The following is a 15,243-nucleotide window of genomic DNA, read 5'->3' on the forward strand; positions in this document are numbered from 1 at the left end:
AAAGACAAGCTTGTTCATCGTCTGTTAACAGTATGCAATAAGCATATAGAAAACACAAACTTTTTTTTTTCCGGGTAGTCTTTATTTCTAAATCTCTGCGGCCGCGTGGCAAATGCTCCGTGGCCGGTAACGGCCCGCGGCCCGGTGGTTGAGAACCCCTGCTCTAGAGAACCCCTGCTCTAGAGAACCCCCTGCTCTAGAGAACCCCTGCTCTAGAGAACCCCCTGCTCTAGAGAACCCCTGCTCTAGAGGCCAAAGCATGCAGCTGTGGCGGCCGGACAGGAAATACAGTTTTTCGAATTTTCGATTTCTAACCCTCATGTCCGGAATAGGCATGTGATGTGGTCCGTTTTATTAACCATGTGATTCTATTTATTTTTTAAATATCAACCAAAATTTGCCCTAACTGTGTGCTTTGGTCTTAATATACTGCACATGGTGTGATGTGTTATGTATGGGAGGGTAAATTGGTTATTGATTGAGTGATTGACCATATCTCTCAATTTGGATCGCCCCGTCCTAGATTATCCACATGAAAAGTATTTCAGGGTTATGATTTCAAATTGCCAAATATGGTAAATTGGCGTTAAACCAGACGCCAATTTACGTCTGGTTTAACGCCTGGCGTTAAACCAGAAAGGAACTGAAAAGGTTCCTTTGTGTTCTGCTTCCAGCGCGTAATGCTCGACGTGACAGCCCATAACTTTGTTTATACATTTTCATAACTTAGTTGATATACTTGTCATTCACCATTTAGAGTTATTCACGGTTCGTACAACATGCATGTTTTTTGTCCACAAAACAAAAGACCTCTTAATGACTCCCCCCTGAACACCAAAGTCTTCCTTTATCTTTCCCACTCATGTAACCAAAGCTTACTTTGTAGTATTCATACTTTAACTTGTGAGTGTCTTCAAGTACCACCGTAGCTCCCGTTTACCCGCGGCCCATCACATTCACGCTAACCTTAAGAATGCTGTGCTTGAAACTCTCCAGCGCACCAAACGCTTTGACAGAAAAATGTCCGGAGGGCTTTGTAGATATGCCTCCGCTATCAGTCTTCGGGCTTTACCGTAATCCTCCTGACTCTCTAAGAATGTTAATCCTCATCCACCTCCTTTAGGTTCAATGCTACGGCCCAGGCCTGGAGCCGACCGGCTGCATCGTGAACAAAGCGGCGGACTTCACCATCGATACCCGCGGAGCCGGCAGAGGAGAGCTGAGGCTCTACGCCCAGGTGAGGGTTAGCCGAGGTTAAGGAGCGCTGCGTGCGATTCTAGTGTCTGGTGTCTGGCCCGCGGTGCCGGACCCCAGAGGTAGAAACCATGTGTGGTTTATCAGGTTCTCAAGTTCAGCTTCAGCTGAAGCCTGCACATATTTATTACAGTAAATGCTGAAATTTTTCGATTTGCTTTTCGTCGTGTGTGAGCGATGGATCAGGATATCACAACGTGTGATATTAATGCTTCGTCGTAGGCTTGGATTGTTTTTCTATGAATATGGAAACACTTAAAGTGGTGGACACAGTACAACACACACATCCTCTCAGCAAAGCTCCACAGACATATTTGGAAAGGAATTATGATTCATGTATAAACATCGTGTTTAATTGAGGGTGACTGTCAATCAATGTTTATCGACCATTAGAACTAATGTTTAACAATTAAACCCATCTGTCATTGTTGTTATTGGTAATGTTGTGGTTGGAAAGCCCTACCTCACTCTTTCCAACTCGAATAACTAAACGTCCATCACCAAACACTTTGCACCTCCCTCCCCCTCTTTCAGCCATCAAAGCAAACATCATTAGGGAATAATTCGCGTCGTCTACTATCCACCGTTTTGAATCCTGTTTCTGCCCTGGCAGGATGCGGAGGGCTTCCCTATCGACATCCAGATCACGGACAACGGCGACAGCACCTTCCTCTGCGTGTACATCCCCAGCAAGCCTATCAAACACACGCTGATCATCACCTGGGGGGAGGTCAACGTGCCCAGCAGCCCCTTCAGGGTACGGTGGACGGCGGAGCTGTCATTCACTCATCCATGTTATGATTGAGCTTTGATTCACTCATTCATAAGTGTTGTTCATTTATACGTGTATTTGGGCCTCATTATGATTTAACTTTGATTCACTCATTCATAAGTGTTGTGATTGAGCTTTGATTCACCCATTCATAAGTGTTGTTGGGCCTCATTGTGACTGAGCTGTGATTCACTTATTCATAAGTGTTGTTGGGCCTCATTATGACTGAGCTGTGACTCACTCATTCATAAGTGTTGTTGGGCTTCATTTTTATGTTGCTTTGATTCACTGATTCATAAGTGTGTTGTTTGGCCTCATACGAATGAACTTTGATTCAGTCATTCATAAATGCTGTGATTTAGCTTTGATTCACTCATTCATAAGTGTTGTTGGGCCTCATTATCATGGGGATTTGATTCACTGATTCATAAGTGTGTTGTTGGGCCTCATTGTGACCGAGCTGTGATTCACTCGTTCATCAGGTGATGATCGGGGAGGGCAGCCACCCGGAGAACGTGAAGGTGTACGGCCCCGGGGTGGAGAGGGCCGGCCTGAAGGCCAACGAGCCGACCTACTTCACCGTGGACTGCAGCGACGCCGGCCAAGGTCAGCCAGGGGTCACGACCTTTAATGGACATTCAGGGGTCACAAACTTTACTCAACATACAGGGTTCACAACCTTTACTCAACGTCTTTCAAAGGCTCCTCTGAACTAACTTCTGTCTGTTCTAACTTCTCTATCTGTTGTTGGTGCTGCTGATGATGATGATGATGATGATGATGATGATGATGATGATGATGACAGCAAAGCTGATAATGATGATGTATTGGGATGATTAGGATGATTAGGATAATGATGATGATGACGATAATGATAGTGATGATTGATTAGGATGATTACTATAAGGATGATGATGATGAGGAGGAAGAGGCTAACAAGAATGTTGATTGAAGAGGATGATGACGGGGATTGATGATGTTGAGGCCATTTATACAAACAACATCCTCTGTATGTGTCTCTGAAGCATAATGTTATAATCAACCAAAACAGCTCAACAAATAGGCCATCATGACGACAGGTCTCGAAAAACAAAAACAAACAGTGTGAAAATGCACTTAACATCCCCAGCATCAAGTGGGAGTCTAAGATAGATAGATAGATAACATTTTATTAATCCCCCTGAGGGGAAATTCCTTTGTCACACCACAGCATCAGTGGAAAACACAGGATATAATAGAATAAAAATACAAAGCAGTGCCAAGGAAAACGAAACTAGATGCTAAAGTCAATGAGAGTGGATTTAACCACACTGCGTTCGACACCAGACTCTCAGGCCTAGTGTTAAACACAGAGTCGTGGGGTGTTGTCATTCAGGGGACGTCAGCATCGGGATCAAGTGTGCCCCCGGGGTGGTGGGTCCCGCGGAGGCCGACATCGACTTCGACATCATCAAGAACGACAACGACACCTTCACCGTCAAGTACACCCCCCCCGGCCCCGGGAAGTACACCATCATGGTGCTGTTCGCTGATCAGGTGAGGACCCCCTCCGTCCCTCTCTCCCATCTCCCCCCCAAACCCGATAAACATCCCGAAGTTCTTTTTCGTTTTGCTTCGTGATTCAGTACGTAGTTCCTTCTGTCTGAGCTGTTTGGGGCGGGGTTTCTTCCACCTATAGACCAATTAGAAAGTGGAAGTGATTCCGCAGGTGTCGTAGCTCTTTATTGTCGTCTTTTAACGCTGATATTTCTGGACGTTTATTTAATTGCAGTTTCAGTAGCAGAATGCGTAGACCTTAAGGAAACTCCAAAGGCAGAGTCAAAGAGTCGCCATCTTGTTTTCTGTCGCTCACCATGGCGACAGATTCCATCGGCATCTTTAAACATCTTTAAGTTCCGCCTACATTTTTGATTGGCTCGCGGAAAAAATAAACGCCAAGCTGAGTGTCACTCAGGCAACGGACACCAGAGCCTGAATCGCGCTTTAAAAAGTGTCCGGGATTCAGGGTACTACACCAGACCAACCCTCCCAGTGGACCCCCGAGGACAGAGACCCCCTCTGGAACTGACCCGTCTGTCTGTCTGCTTCTGTCTGTCTCCTGAGCAGGAGATCCCGGTCAGTCCCTTCCGGATCAAGGTGGACCCGTCCCACGACGCGGCCAAGGTCCGGGCGGAAGGGCCCGGCCTCAGCAAGACAGGTGAGTCCTGATTGGTGGAGGGACACGCCCGTCACTGTGAGAGGAATCAGGCACAGGGTCTGGGTTAGTGGGTTAGGGTTAACCCCCTAGGGTTAACCCTAACCCACTACCCCAGACGCTGTTAATCAAACCCTTCTGAATAATGTATAATGATTACCTTAGTTAACATGAATTATAAATTACCATGAACATCATTAGTAAATTATTACTAGATCCTTAGTTCACTGTTAAATAACTGTTACTTGATGCTTAATACAGCATTAACCAAGGTTAATGAATGCTTAATCAATGTCCCTTTATTGTAAGTGTTACCTTCTGTTAATCTATTCTATATAAAAACGTCAGCACCTACTGAGCTATTTGATAAATCAGTGAATCATGTAAGGTCATACTTTGAGAATCTTTATTGTTCTTCTTCTTTGGTTGGAGAGATCAAGAGAGACACACACACACAGACAAAGAACTCAATTGAAGAAATAATCATTGAAACAATACTTAAGACAAAACACGAGTCTATACTTAAAGGGGACCTATTATGCTTTTTCGACTTTTATGACCTATAAACGTTGTTATAATGATTGATAGTCATGTTTAACCATGCACAAAAACGATGTAGATTTTCGGGAAACTCTTCCTCTCATCTGGGCGCTGTCAGCCTTCTCTGTCAACGCTCGGTTTCGTCCTTCTCCGCCCCCTCGCCCCCCTCCTGCCAACCCAACTCCGTTGTAATTGGTTAGCTTCCTTGAAGCGTGCGCGCGGGCAGATTCGACCAGGCATATGGTGGCGCGGCAGAGTGAGTGCCTCTACGACTACGTAGATGATTTCCCGGAAATTTGAACAAGTGAATCGCAAACGTTGTCCCGAGTGTTTAGCGCTCTGCACAGCCACCCCAGACTGTCAGCAGGGAATACGTCGAAATGCATGTACGTCATTATTTGACACTTTAGTATGGTTAAACATGACTATCAATCATTATAACTACGTTTATAGGTCATAAAAGTCGAAAAAGCATAATAGGTCCCCTTTAAATATCGATTCACCTTAAATACGGCCAGGGGCGGCCTTCCCTACAGGCGGGTTAGGCAGCCGCCTAGAGCGCCATCTAGAGGGGGAGCGCAAAACAATGCGCCCAAAAAAAAAAAAAACTCTTATCGGCCACGTCTCCCCCGTCCCCGTCCCCCCCCCCGTCAACAATCGCTCCATACCCCCCCCCCCCCCCCCCCCGTCAACAATCGCTCCATACCCCCCCCCCCCCCGTCAACAATCTCGCCTAGAGCGGCAAATGTGCTGGGGCCGCCCCTGAATACGGCAGCAGACTCCCCGCCCACCGGGGCTCAGTGCAGTCCACCAGATGAACTCTCGTGTGTTTCCCTGAAGGCGTGGAGGTGGGTAAGCCCACCCACTTCACCATCTTCACCAAGGGGGCGGGCAAGGCCACGCCCGAGGTCAGCTTCGCGGGGGCCCTGAAGGGGGAGGCCGTCCGCGACTTCGAGATCATCGACAACCACGACTACTCCTACACCGTCCGCTACTCGGCCACGCAGCAGGTACGTGTGGGGGGGACGTGTGGGGGTATGGGTGAGGGTACACGGGGGGGACGTGTGGGGGTATGGGTGAGGGTACACGGGGGGGGACATGTGGGGGTATGGGTGAGGGTACACGGGGGGGACGTGTGGGGGTATGGGTGAGGGTACACGGGGGGGACGTGTGGGGGTATGGGTGAGGGTACACGGGGGGGACGTGTGGGGGTATGGGTGAGGGTACACGGGGGGGACGTGTGGGGGTATGGGTGAGGGTACACGGGGGGGACGTGTGGGGGTATGGGTGAGGGTACACGGGGGGGACGTGTGGGGGTATGGGTGAGGGTACATGGGGGGGACGTGTGGGGGTATGGGTGAGGGTACACGGGGGGGACGTGTGGGGGTATGGGTGAGGGTACACGGGGGGGACATGTGGGGGTATGGGTGAGGGTACACGGGGGGGAACATGTGGGGCTGGTGCTCCAGGACTGTGTTATGTATTGATGATTTTTTTCTTCAATTGAGTTGTCCTCTCTGTTGACATCTTTGTGGACGTTCTCTGTCTGTCTGTGTGTGTCTCTCTCTCTTTATCTCCGTCGCTTCCTGTCTCTCTCTCTCTCTCTCTCTCTCTCTCTCTCTCTCTCTCCCTCTTTCTACCTCTCTCTCTCTCTCTCTCTCTCTCTCTCTCTCTCTCTCTCTCTCTCTCTCTCTCTCTCTCTCTCTCTCTCTCTCCCTCTTTCTACCTCTCTCTCTCTCTCTCTCTCTCTCTCTCTCTCTCTCTCTCCCTCTCCCTCCCCCCCCCCCTCTCTCTCTCTCTCTCTCTCTCTCTCTCCCTCCCCCCCCCCCTCTCTCTCTCTCTCTCTCCTGGTAGGGCGCTGTGGTCATCACAGTGTCCCACGGCGGGGACCCCATTCCCAAAAGCCCCTTCAACATCTCAGTGGCCCCGCCCCTCGACCTCAACAAGATCAAAGTGCACGGACTCAACAACAGTGAGTACGACTGAGCTCTCATTGGTCCGGCACCTCGAAGCAGATATTCTCACCGAGCTTTTACACTCACTGATGGCTGATGGACAGCTGTGTCGTTTCTATAAAGTCGACAGTTTAAGCATAGTTCAAAAATCCTACCTACTGCACCTTTAACCTCAGGTTATTCCTCAGCTTATTCCGATATTGATACCAGTATCGGAATTTCCTCTGATACTGCCTAAAATACAGTATCGGGTATCGGTGCACACTTGTCTTCGATACTTGGAGGCTTATGCTTAACTAGTAGAATACAAATGTATTATTATAATTATAGATCATAAATCTAAATTATGTAGTTTTAGGTATCGGGAGGGAAAAAAATGCCACATTTCTTCCACATTTCGCACATCACACAAACGCACACATTTCTCCCACAAACGCACACATTTCTCCCACAAACGCACACATTTGTCCCCCGATCGACCAGAGGTGGACGTGGGGCTGGACCAGGAGTTCAGCGTCAGCACGCTGGGCGCCGGCGGCCAGGGCAAGCTGGACGTGAAGATCACCTCGCCCTCGCGCCGGCCAATCCCCTGCAAGCTCGAGTCGGGCTCGGCCAATGAGGTGACCACGGTGAAGTACATCCCCCCGGAGGAGGGGCCGTACCGGGTGGACGTCACCTACGACGGGAACCCCATCCCGGGCAGTCCCTTCACCGTGGAGGGCGTGATGCCCCCGGACCCCTCCAAGGTAAGGGGGAGGGGCATGTGGGTGTGGCCTGGGGTGTGGGCCTGTGGGTGTCGCCTGTGGGGTGTGGCCTGGGGGGTGTGTGCCCTGTGGGGTGTGGCCTGGGGGGTGTGGCCTGGGGGGTGTGGCCTGGGGGGGGTGTGGCCTGGGGGGTGTGGCCTGGGGGGGTGGCCTGGGGGGGGTGTGGCCTGGGGGGTGTGGCCTGGGGGGAATGGCCTATGGGTGTGGCCTGGGGTGTGTGGCCTGTGGGTGTGGCCTGTGGGTTGTGGCCTGTGGGTGTGGCCTGTGGGTTGTGGCCTGTGGGTGTGGCCTGGGGGGTGTTGCCTGTGGGTTGTGGCCTGGGGGGTGTGGCCTGGGGGGTGTAGCCTGTGGGGTGTGGCCTGGGGGGTGTATGCCCTGTGGGGTGTGGCCTGGGGGGTGTGGCCTGGGGGGAATGGCCTATGGGTGTGGCCTGGGGGGTTTGGCCTGTGGGTGTGGCCTGGGGTGTGTGGCCTGTGGGGTGTGGGCCTGTGGGTGTGGCCTGGGGGGTGTGGCCTGGGGGGAATGGCCTATGGGTGTGGCCTGGGGGGTGTGGCCTTGTGCTTCTAGAAGATCCAGAAGCATGAGGAATAGAGAGCGGAACGGGATGCATTTTCCTGACCCGAGCCCGACCCGAGCCCGACACAGTTAAAGTAAACTCTTTCTCATACTGATGACACGTTTACGTTTGTGTGTATGAAAGCACGCCTTCATTTATCAACTGCAAGGATTTCGCGCTTGTTGCGCGAAATCAAAAAAGGCCACGATTACGCTAAATTCCAACATGACACAAGAGGTTCTGAGGTTCTGTAGGACAAGTAGCCCATGAAATTCAAATTAAAACGAGCGTCCCCAGCGAAGTAAAATTAGCACAAAAGCAACGCCAACGCCAACTCCAACGCCTTATCGTGCTGATGTGACCGAGTCCGACCCGGACCCGGACATCATTTCTAAATATTTGTCCGAACCCGACCGAGCTCGTCGGGTCCCGTCGTGCTCGGTCGAGTTTCCATGCTCTACTGAGGAACACGATCAACGCACAACACAATCAAAACAAGCCCACGGTTATCCAAACACGGTTTTGGTTTCTCGACCATGACGCTTGTTTTTTATACACTCTGCTGACCACAGCTAATCTGTCCTGATGTCTTGATGGTCACCGATACAAACACTGAGGGGATTATGAACTGGATTACGAAGAAAGAGGAAAAGGGGGATTGGGGGGGGGGGGGGGGGGGGGTGCTTTAGTGGTTAGCCATAAAGTACTCTGTTTGATCATTACTGTCCACAACCTTCGTTGAGGACAGTTGAGCAAGATGCCTAAGCCGTACCAGCTCCTTAGAGACATGTCTGGCCCTTTGAGTCATCTTGGATAAGAGCCTCTCAATCACAATTAAAAGTAGGATCGGCTGGTTTGTTCTGGTTGTTGTTTGATGAGTATCACATGTGGTTAGACTTTGCTGAAATAATATCCTCAGGCAGCGACCAAGCTGTGACTGGTTTCTTGTAATTAAAACAATAAGGGGGAGAATAATGCGTAGTTACCGGAGTGGTCGACTCCCAGCCGAACATTCTGGGTTCAAACCCCGATGTCCACACTAGTCTACCAGCTAGCATCCTCAGCGAGACTGAGGAAGGCAGAGCGACGCTTGTTTCCCGGTTGGTTACGGAGATATTCTCCTGAGGGGAACTTATCCACGTGACTGGATGAAGCTTTCAAAGGGGATTTTAAGTGTATTTCTACAGTTGCCAAACGACACTGTCTTTACCTTTTTTATCGGTTTAAATTTTACGACTACTGCCATTCGTTTGCATTCCCCAATTACGCGGTTACAGATCTTCAAGCGACATGATTGGTCGAAACAAATATGAAGCGAAAATAAAGTTAGATGCTCCATTCACCGGTATCTGAGCTCAGCTGCCCGCAGACATTAGATTACTCATCTAAAGTCGGATTTGTGGGACTATAAATGCGTTGATACAAGTAATAAGTAAACAGAATAAAGACTAGCATCACCATGGGGACTCCGCAGCCTGTAATAAGGTTTATGTGGGGCTTGATTTACCTGCAGAGACAGTCTGCTGCTGTTCCAAACAGCTGTCCCAGGATCAGACAGAGCTGGCCCCAGCCTGCAGACCTGGGCCCAGAACAGGCTGTAAATCAGCCCAATGCTGCTCTTTCTCTCTCAGGCGGATAAGTGGTGTCTCTGGGAGACTTATGAGTTGAAGAAAGAGGGATTTCTCTCTCACACACGCACGCACTCAACCTCGATTTTCTCTTCCTCCCCACACAGATGCTTCTATCACCTCAATTTCCTGGGACTATATTTCACTTTTTTTTGGTTTCCCTTGGTTTTTTGTACGCTCTCTCTTCCTCTCTTATCTCTCTCTCTCTCTCTCTCTCTCTCTCTCTCTCTCTCTCTCTCTCTCTCTCTCTCTCTCTCTCTCTCTCTCTCTCTCTCCCTCTTTCTCTCTTTCTCTCTGTCTCTCTCCCTCCATCTCTCTCTGTCCCTCTCCCTCTTCCTCTGTCTCTGTCTCTGTCTCTGTCTCTCTCTCTTTCTCTCTCTGTCTCTCTTACTCTCGCTCTCTCTCTCTCAACAGCATCCAAGAGAGAGTGTTATCCAACAGTATAATCTAGTGCATTAGAGTTCATGATTAAATCTGGGTCTCTCTCTCTCTCCCTCCTCCCCCCTCTCTCATCTCTAACCCCTCCCCCTTCCCCCCCTCTCTCCCCCCCTCCCTCCCTCCCCTCCCTCCCTCTCTTTCCCCTCCCCTCTCTCCCTCTCCCTCTCCCCCCTCCCTCCCCCTCCCTCTCTCCCCCCTCCAGGTGCGCGCCTACGGCCCGGGCCTCCAGGGGGGGGTGGTGGGCAAGCCGGCCCCCTTCGCCATCGACACCAAGGGGGCGGGCACGGGGGGCCTGGGCCTGACGGTGGAGGGGCCCTGCGAGGCCAAGATCGAGTGCCAGGACAACGGCGACGGCTCCTGCTCCGTGTCCTACCTGCCCACCGAGGCCGGCGACTACGCCATCAACATCCTGTTCGCCGACCAGCACATCCCGGGCTCGCCCTTCAAGTCGGCGGTGCGGCCCGCGTTCGACCCCTCCAAGGTGACGGCCAGCGGGCCGGGCCTGGAGCGCGCCAAGGAGGACGAGGCGGGCGCGTTCACCGTGGACTGCTCCGAGGCCGGCGAGGCGGAGCTGTCCATCGAGATCGCGTCCGAGTCGGGCGGCTCCCGGGCGGAGGTGTGCGTGACGGAGAACGGCGACGGGACGTACTCCATCACCTACACGCCGCGCTGCCACGGCGCCTACACCATCACCATCAAGTACGGCGGGCAGGCGGTGCCGCGGTTCCCCGCCCGCCTGCAGGTGGAGCCGGCGCTGGACACCAGCGGGGTGACGGTGTACGGGCCGGGGGTGGAGCCCAGAGGTGGGGGAAAGGGTCTTTTTTGTTTGAGTCTTTGTGCGATTGTTTAGTTACGTGAACGGTTGTGTAACTATCACCGGGATTTAGTTTGCAGTATTGTGTTACTTGTTCGTCCACAAAGACAGTTGCCAGATCTCCCAACTTTGAAATGTAATTAACTAATGGTTATGGTTAAGGTGGAGGAGAAGGTTCAGCACGATGCTTAATGATTCTTATAATGTTAATTTTGCTACGGTTCGGATGAGACACGGATTCAAACTTTGAACCCATCATTTCAAGAGCTGATATTACTTGTTTACGTTATCTGGCAGCACTAATCTCTTCACCTGTTCAATGTATTGGATGTAGTACTGAACTCCTGTTCTGATTTGACCACCAGTAATTTGCAAGCATCAACATAATTCTGGCCATTTTCATTTGCAGAATACGTGTTGTACGATTTTATTTTATCGCTAACATTAATTAAACCACTATCGATCACCACCGACCACGGAATCCATCCAGGTGATTCTAAGCTAGGAGCTAGCTGCGATGCTACCCGACCTTAACGTGCATGCGTCCGTCCGTCCGTCCGTCCCCCCCCCCCCCAGGCGTGCTGCGGGAGGTGACCACCCACTTCGTGGTCGACGCCCGTGCGCTCTGCACGAGCGGCAGCAGCCGCATCAAGGCCCTGATCACCAACCCGTCGGGCGCCGTCACCGACGCCTACGTCACCGACAAGGGCGACGGCACCTACCGGGTGGAGTACACCGCCTACGAGGACGGTGAGGGCGGCGCTACGTCAGGGTGCAGCGGGGGACAGGGTGGAGCGTGTCTGCAGCACTCTTTAACACTGTCGTTCATCATCGTAGCGTTGCCTTTATTTTCTTTTACGTATCTATTTTATTTTATTACCTCATTTTATTGTATGTTTGCTTTAGCTTTCTGCTAAATCTTAAACACACTGCACTTTCTTTTAAACTTTGCCCTTTTTTTTTTGCCAGTTTTCTTTCACTTATCCATTTCATTTTATTGTATGACGATGTTTCAATGTGAGGCACTTTGAGTCTGCCTCGTCTATGAAAGGTGCTACATAAATAAGGTGGCCTTGCCTTGAGCTATAGTGGGTTTGGCTATTGTTAGGGTCTCATGCCTTCACTGTGATCCCGCTTATACCTTAATGTAAACTCAAATTATGTTTAAGTTATCTACGTAGATACTGTATTTTAGTTTCACTTTCACCTCATGGGCTGAAAAGTCAAAAAAAAAAAAAAATGTAGGTAGAGGTAGATGCAGTTGTTGATGAATCAACTCTCTCTCCTCCCCCCCCCCCCCCCCCCCCCCTCAGGACTCCACCTGCTGGAGGTGCTGTATGAGGAGGTGGGGGTCCCCCAGAGCCCCTTCAGGGTGATGGTGATGGAGGGCTGCGACCCCAGCCGGGTGCGGGCCTATGGGCCGGGCCTGGAGGAGGGGCTGGTTAACAAGCCCAACCGCTTCACCGTGGAGACCAGGTACTGGGTCTATTAAAATAGATGGATAATTAAGACTTTATAATAAATTACAAAATGTTTATAAATCTTTGTACATTTGTAAAATATTTTGTAAATCTTGTAAAAAATGTGTAAAAAAATGAATGTAAATTCAATATTTTGAAAACGATCATTTTGGTAAAAAGCATTTCCAATAAAATATTTAATCAACAATTTAATATTCAACAATTGAGCAGACATTACAGAGGTATTTTGCTGTGAAAGAGCTGAATATCCTTTTTTTTTTTACCATAGCCTTCTTGCTATTGACTTATCCATCCCTTCCTGACTTTAACCCACAATAAAAACCATTCACTCTAACCGTTCGTACCCTCTCCCCCTCCCTGTGTCCGCTCCCCAGGGGGGCCGGTACCGGGGGTCTCGGTCTGGCCATCGAGGGCCCCTCCGAGGCCAAGATGTCCTGTAAGGACAACAAAGATGGCAGCTGCAGCGTGGAGTACATTCCCTTCACCCCCGGGGAGTACGACGTAAACATCACCTTCGGAGGCCTGCCCATCCCAGGTGAGAGGGGTGAGGTGCCCTGATGAGTCACAAACTCAGTGGCTCAGGAGGAAGACTTGGTTGGCTGGTAACCGGAAGGTTGCTAGTTTGATCCCTACCTCGAGTGTCGAGGGGTCCCTGAGCAAGACGCCTCACCCTGACACCGAGGGCGTCAGGGTGAGGCGTCTTCCTCTTGGAACAAATTGCATCTTCGTCTGAGATCTGTCATGATACAGCTGCTGAATAATCACGATAAAGATTATTCTCCACTCTGCATCTACTTTCACTTTCACTTTCACTTCGACGCTCAGACCCACCTTCAACTACAACTTTGGAATGGAAATCCAAAGTCTATCTCCGGGTTTTTATCTAAACCTCCCTCTCCATCTCCCCCCCCCCCCTACAGGCAGTCCGTTCCGCGTGCCGGTCCGGGAGCTGGTGGACCCGGGGAAGGTGCGGTGCTCCGGCCCGGGGTTAGGCAGTGGGGTCCGGGCCCACGTCCTCCAGACCTTCACCGTGGACTGCAGCAAGGCCGGCCTGGCCCCCCTGGAGGTGCAGCTGTACGGGCCCACCGGTGAGGCCGTGCACGCACACACACACACACACACACACGTGCATGCATGCACACAAAAGCTTTTCCCACGTTAACAGACACACTCTAACACAAGCAAACGCACACGCACACAGCTGCAAACACGCACACAGTATTGTGCTGGGCACAAAAGCGCAAAAACGAATGGAAAAGATTAACTTGTGTGCAAGATGGATGTCAAACAAAATGTTTCTCGTAAAAGCAACCTGTTTGTCTTCATCCACTCAGGTGTGACCGAGCCGGTCAGCGTGACCGACAACGGCGACGGGACGCACACAGTGACCTACACGCCCGCAAAGGACGGCCCCTACACCGTGTGTGTGAAGTACGCCGACCAGGAGGTCCCACGCAGGTGAGCGCCTACTCCATACCTCCTGTCTCTAACTCCGCCCTCCTGTCTCTAACTCCGCCCTCCTGTCTCTCTGACTCCGCCCCCCTGTCTCTAACTCCACCCTCCTGTCTCTCTGACTCCGCCCCCCTGTCTCTAACTCCGCCCTCCTGTCTCTCTGACTCCGCCCCCCTGTCTCTAACTCCACCCTCCTGTCTCTCTGACCCCGCCCCCCTGTCTCTAACTCCGCCCTCCTGTCTCTCTGACTCCGCCCTCCTGGCTCTCTGACTCAGCCCTCCTATCTCTCTAACTCCGCCCCCTCTCTCTCCAGCCCCTATAAGATCTCTGTGTTCTAACTCCTCCCTCCTGTCTCTCTGACTCCACCCCCTGTCTCTGACTCCGCCCTTCTGTCTCTCTGACTCCGCCCTCCTGTGTCTCTGACTCCGCCCACTCTCTAGCCCCTATAAGATCTCTGACTCTGCCCTCCTGTATCTCTGACTCCGCCCTCCTGTCTCTCTGACTCCGCCCTCCTGTCTCTCTGACTCCGCCCCTCTCTCCCCAGCCCCTATAAGATCAAGACGCTCCCGGCTCACGACGCCAGCAAGGTGCGGGCCAGCGGTCCGGGCCTCAACTCTTCCGGCGTTCCGGCCAGCCTTCCCGTGGAGTTCACCATCGACGCCCGCGACGCTGGCGAGGGCCTGCTCACCGTCCAGATCCTGGTCAGCACCCCCCTCCTCTTCATTTGGTTTGGTTTGGGTTCAGCTTAGGTTTAGCTCAGGAGCTACAGCGGTCTGGTTGTAACCGGAAGGTTGCTAGTTCGATCCCCGGCTCCTCCTAGCTAGGGTGTTGAGGTGTCCCTGAGCAAGACACTTAACCTAACCGTTAAACCGTTTAAAAGCGTCTGCTAAATGCCCTTACTGTAAATGGTTGGTTTGGTTTTGTGTTGACGATCTGTGATTGGTCGAGATACCCTGTTTCGTTCCTTGATCCGTTTCTGGATTTCTGGATCTGGTCAGAATGTGACTCCCGCAAAGTACACACATGTTGACTGCAGCGTTTACAAAGACCTGTTTATCTTGGGAGACAACAAAAATTGAAACCTCCCTGAGGTTAGCGCTTTGAAGTGCTTCAAACACGTATTACTCACCCATCTCTCTCTCTCTCTCTCCCACCCCACCTCACCCTCTGTACCTCCCCCCCTCTCTCTGAGTCCCCCTGCTGTCTCTCTTTATCACTTCTGCTCTCTCTCTCTCTCTCTCTCTCTCTCTCTCTCTCTCTCTCTCTCTCTCTCTCTCTCTCTCTCTCTCTCCCCCTCCCTCTCTCTCTCTCTCTCTCTCTCTCTCTCTCTCTCTCTCTCTCTCTCTCTCTCTCTCTCTCTCTCTCTCTCTCTCTCTCTCTCCCCCTCTCCCTTTA

General features: G+C 51.4%; 1 protein-coding gene across 4 annotated transcripts in view; it reads left to right on the forward strand.

Moving 5' to 3' along the window:
• The window catches only part of flncb (filamin C, gamma b (actin binding protein 280)), an 80,455-nt gene that overhangs the window by 34,353 nt on the left and 30,859 nt on the right, over positions 1-15,243 (forward strand). For all 4 annotated transcript variants that reach the window (XM_030353120.1, XM_030353122.1, XM_030353123.1 and 1 more), the window contains 15 exons: positions 1,124-1,237; positions 1,868-2,011; positions 2,509-2,632; positions 3,402-3,562; positions 4,133-4,223; positions 5,601-5,770; positions 6,615-6,732; positions 7,199-7,461; positions 10,304-10,904; positions 11,492-11,665; positions 12,229-12,391; positions 12,771-12,931; positions 13,317-13,484; positions 13,731-13,854; positions 14,393-14,549. In XM_030353120.1, the coding sequence (XP_030208980.1) occupies positions 1,124-1,237; positions 1,868-2,011; positions 2,509-2,632; positions 3,402-3,562; positions 4,133-4,223; positions 5,601-5,770; positions 6,615-6,732; positions 7,199-7,461; positions 10,304-10,904; positions 11,492-11,665; positions 12,229-12,391; positions 12,771-12,931; positions 13,317-13,484; positions 13,731-13,854; positions 14,393-14,549 (2,733 nt within the window). The remainder of the gene's footprint in view (positions 1-1,123; positions 1,238-1,867; positions 2,012-2,508; positions 2,633-3,401; positions 3,563-4,132; positions 4,224-5,600; positions 5,771-6,614; positions 6,733-7,198; positions 7,462-10,303; positions 10,905-11,491; positions 11,666-12,228; positions 12,392-12,770; positions 12,932-13,316; positions 13,485-13,730; positions 13,855-14,392; positions 14,550-15,243) is intronic.

The sequence above is a fragment of the Gadus morhua genome, chromosome 4 (genome assembly GCF_902167405.1).
Source record: "Gadus morhua chromosome 4, gadMor3.0, whole genome shotgun sequence".
NCBI lineage: Eukaryota > Metazoa > Chordata > Actinopteri > Gadiformes > Gadidae > Gadus > Gadus morhua.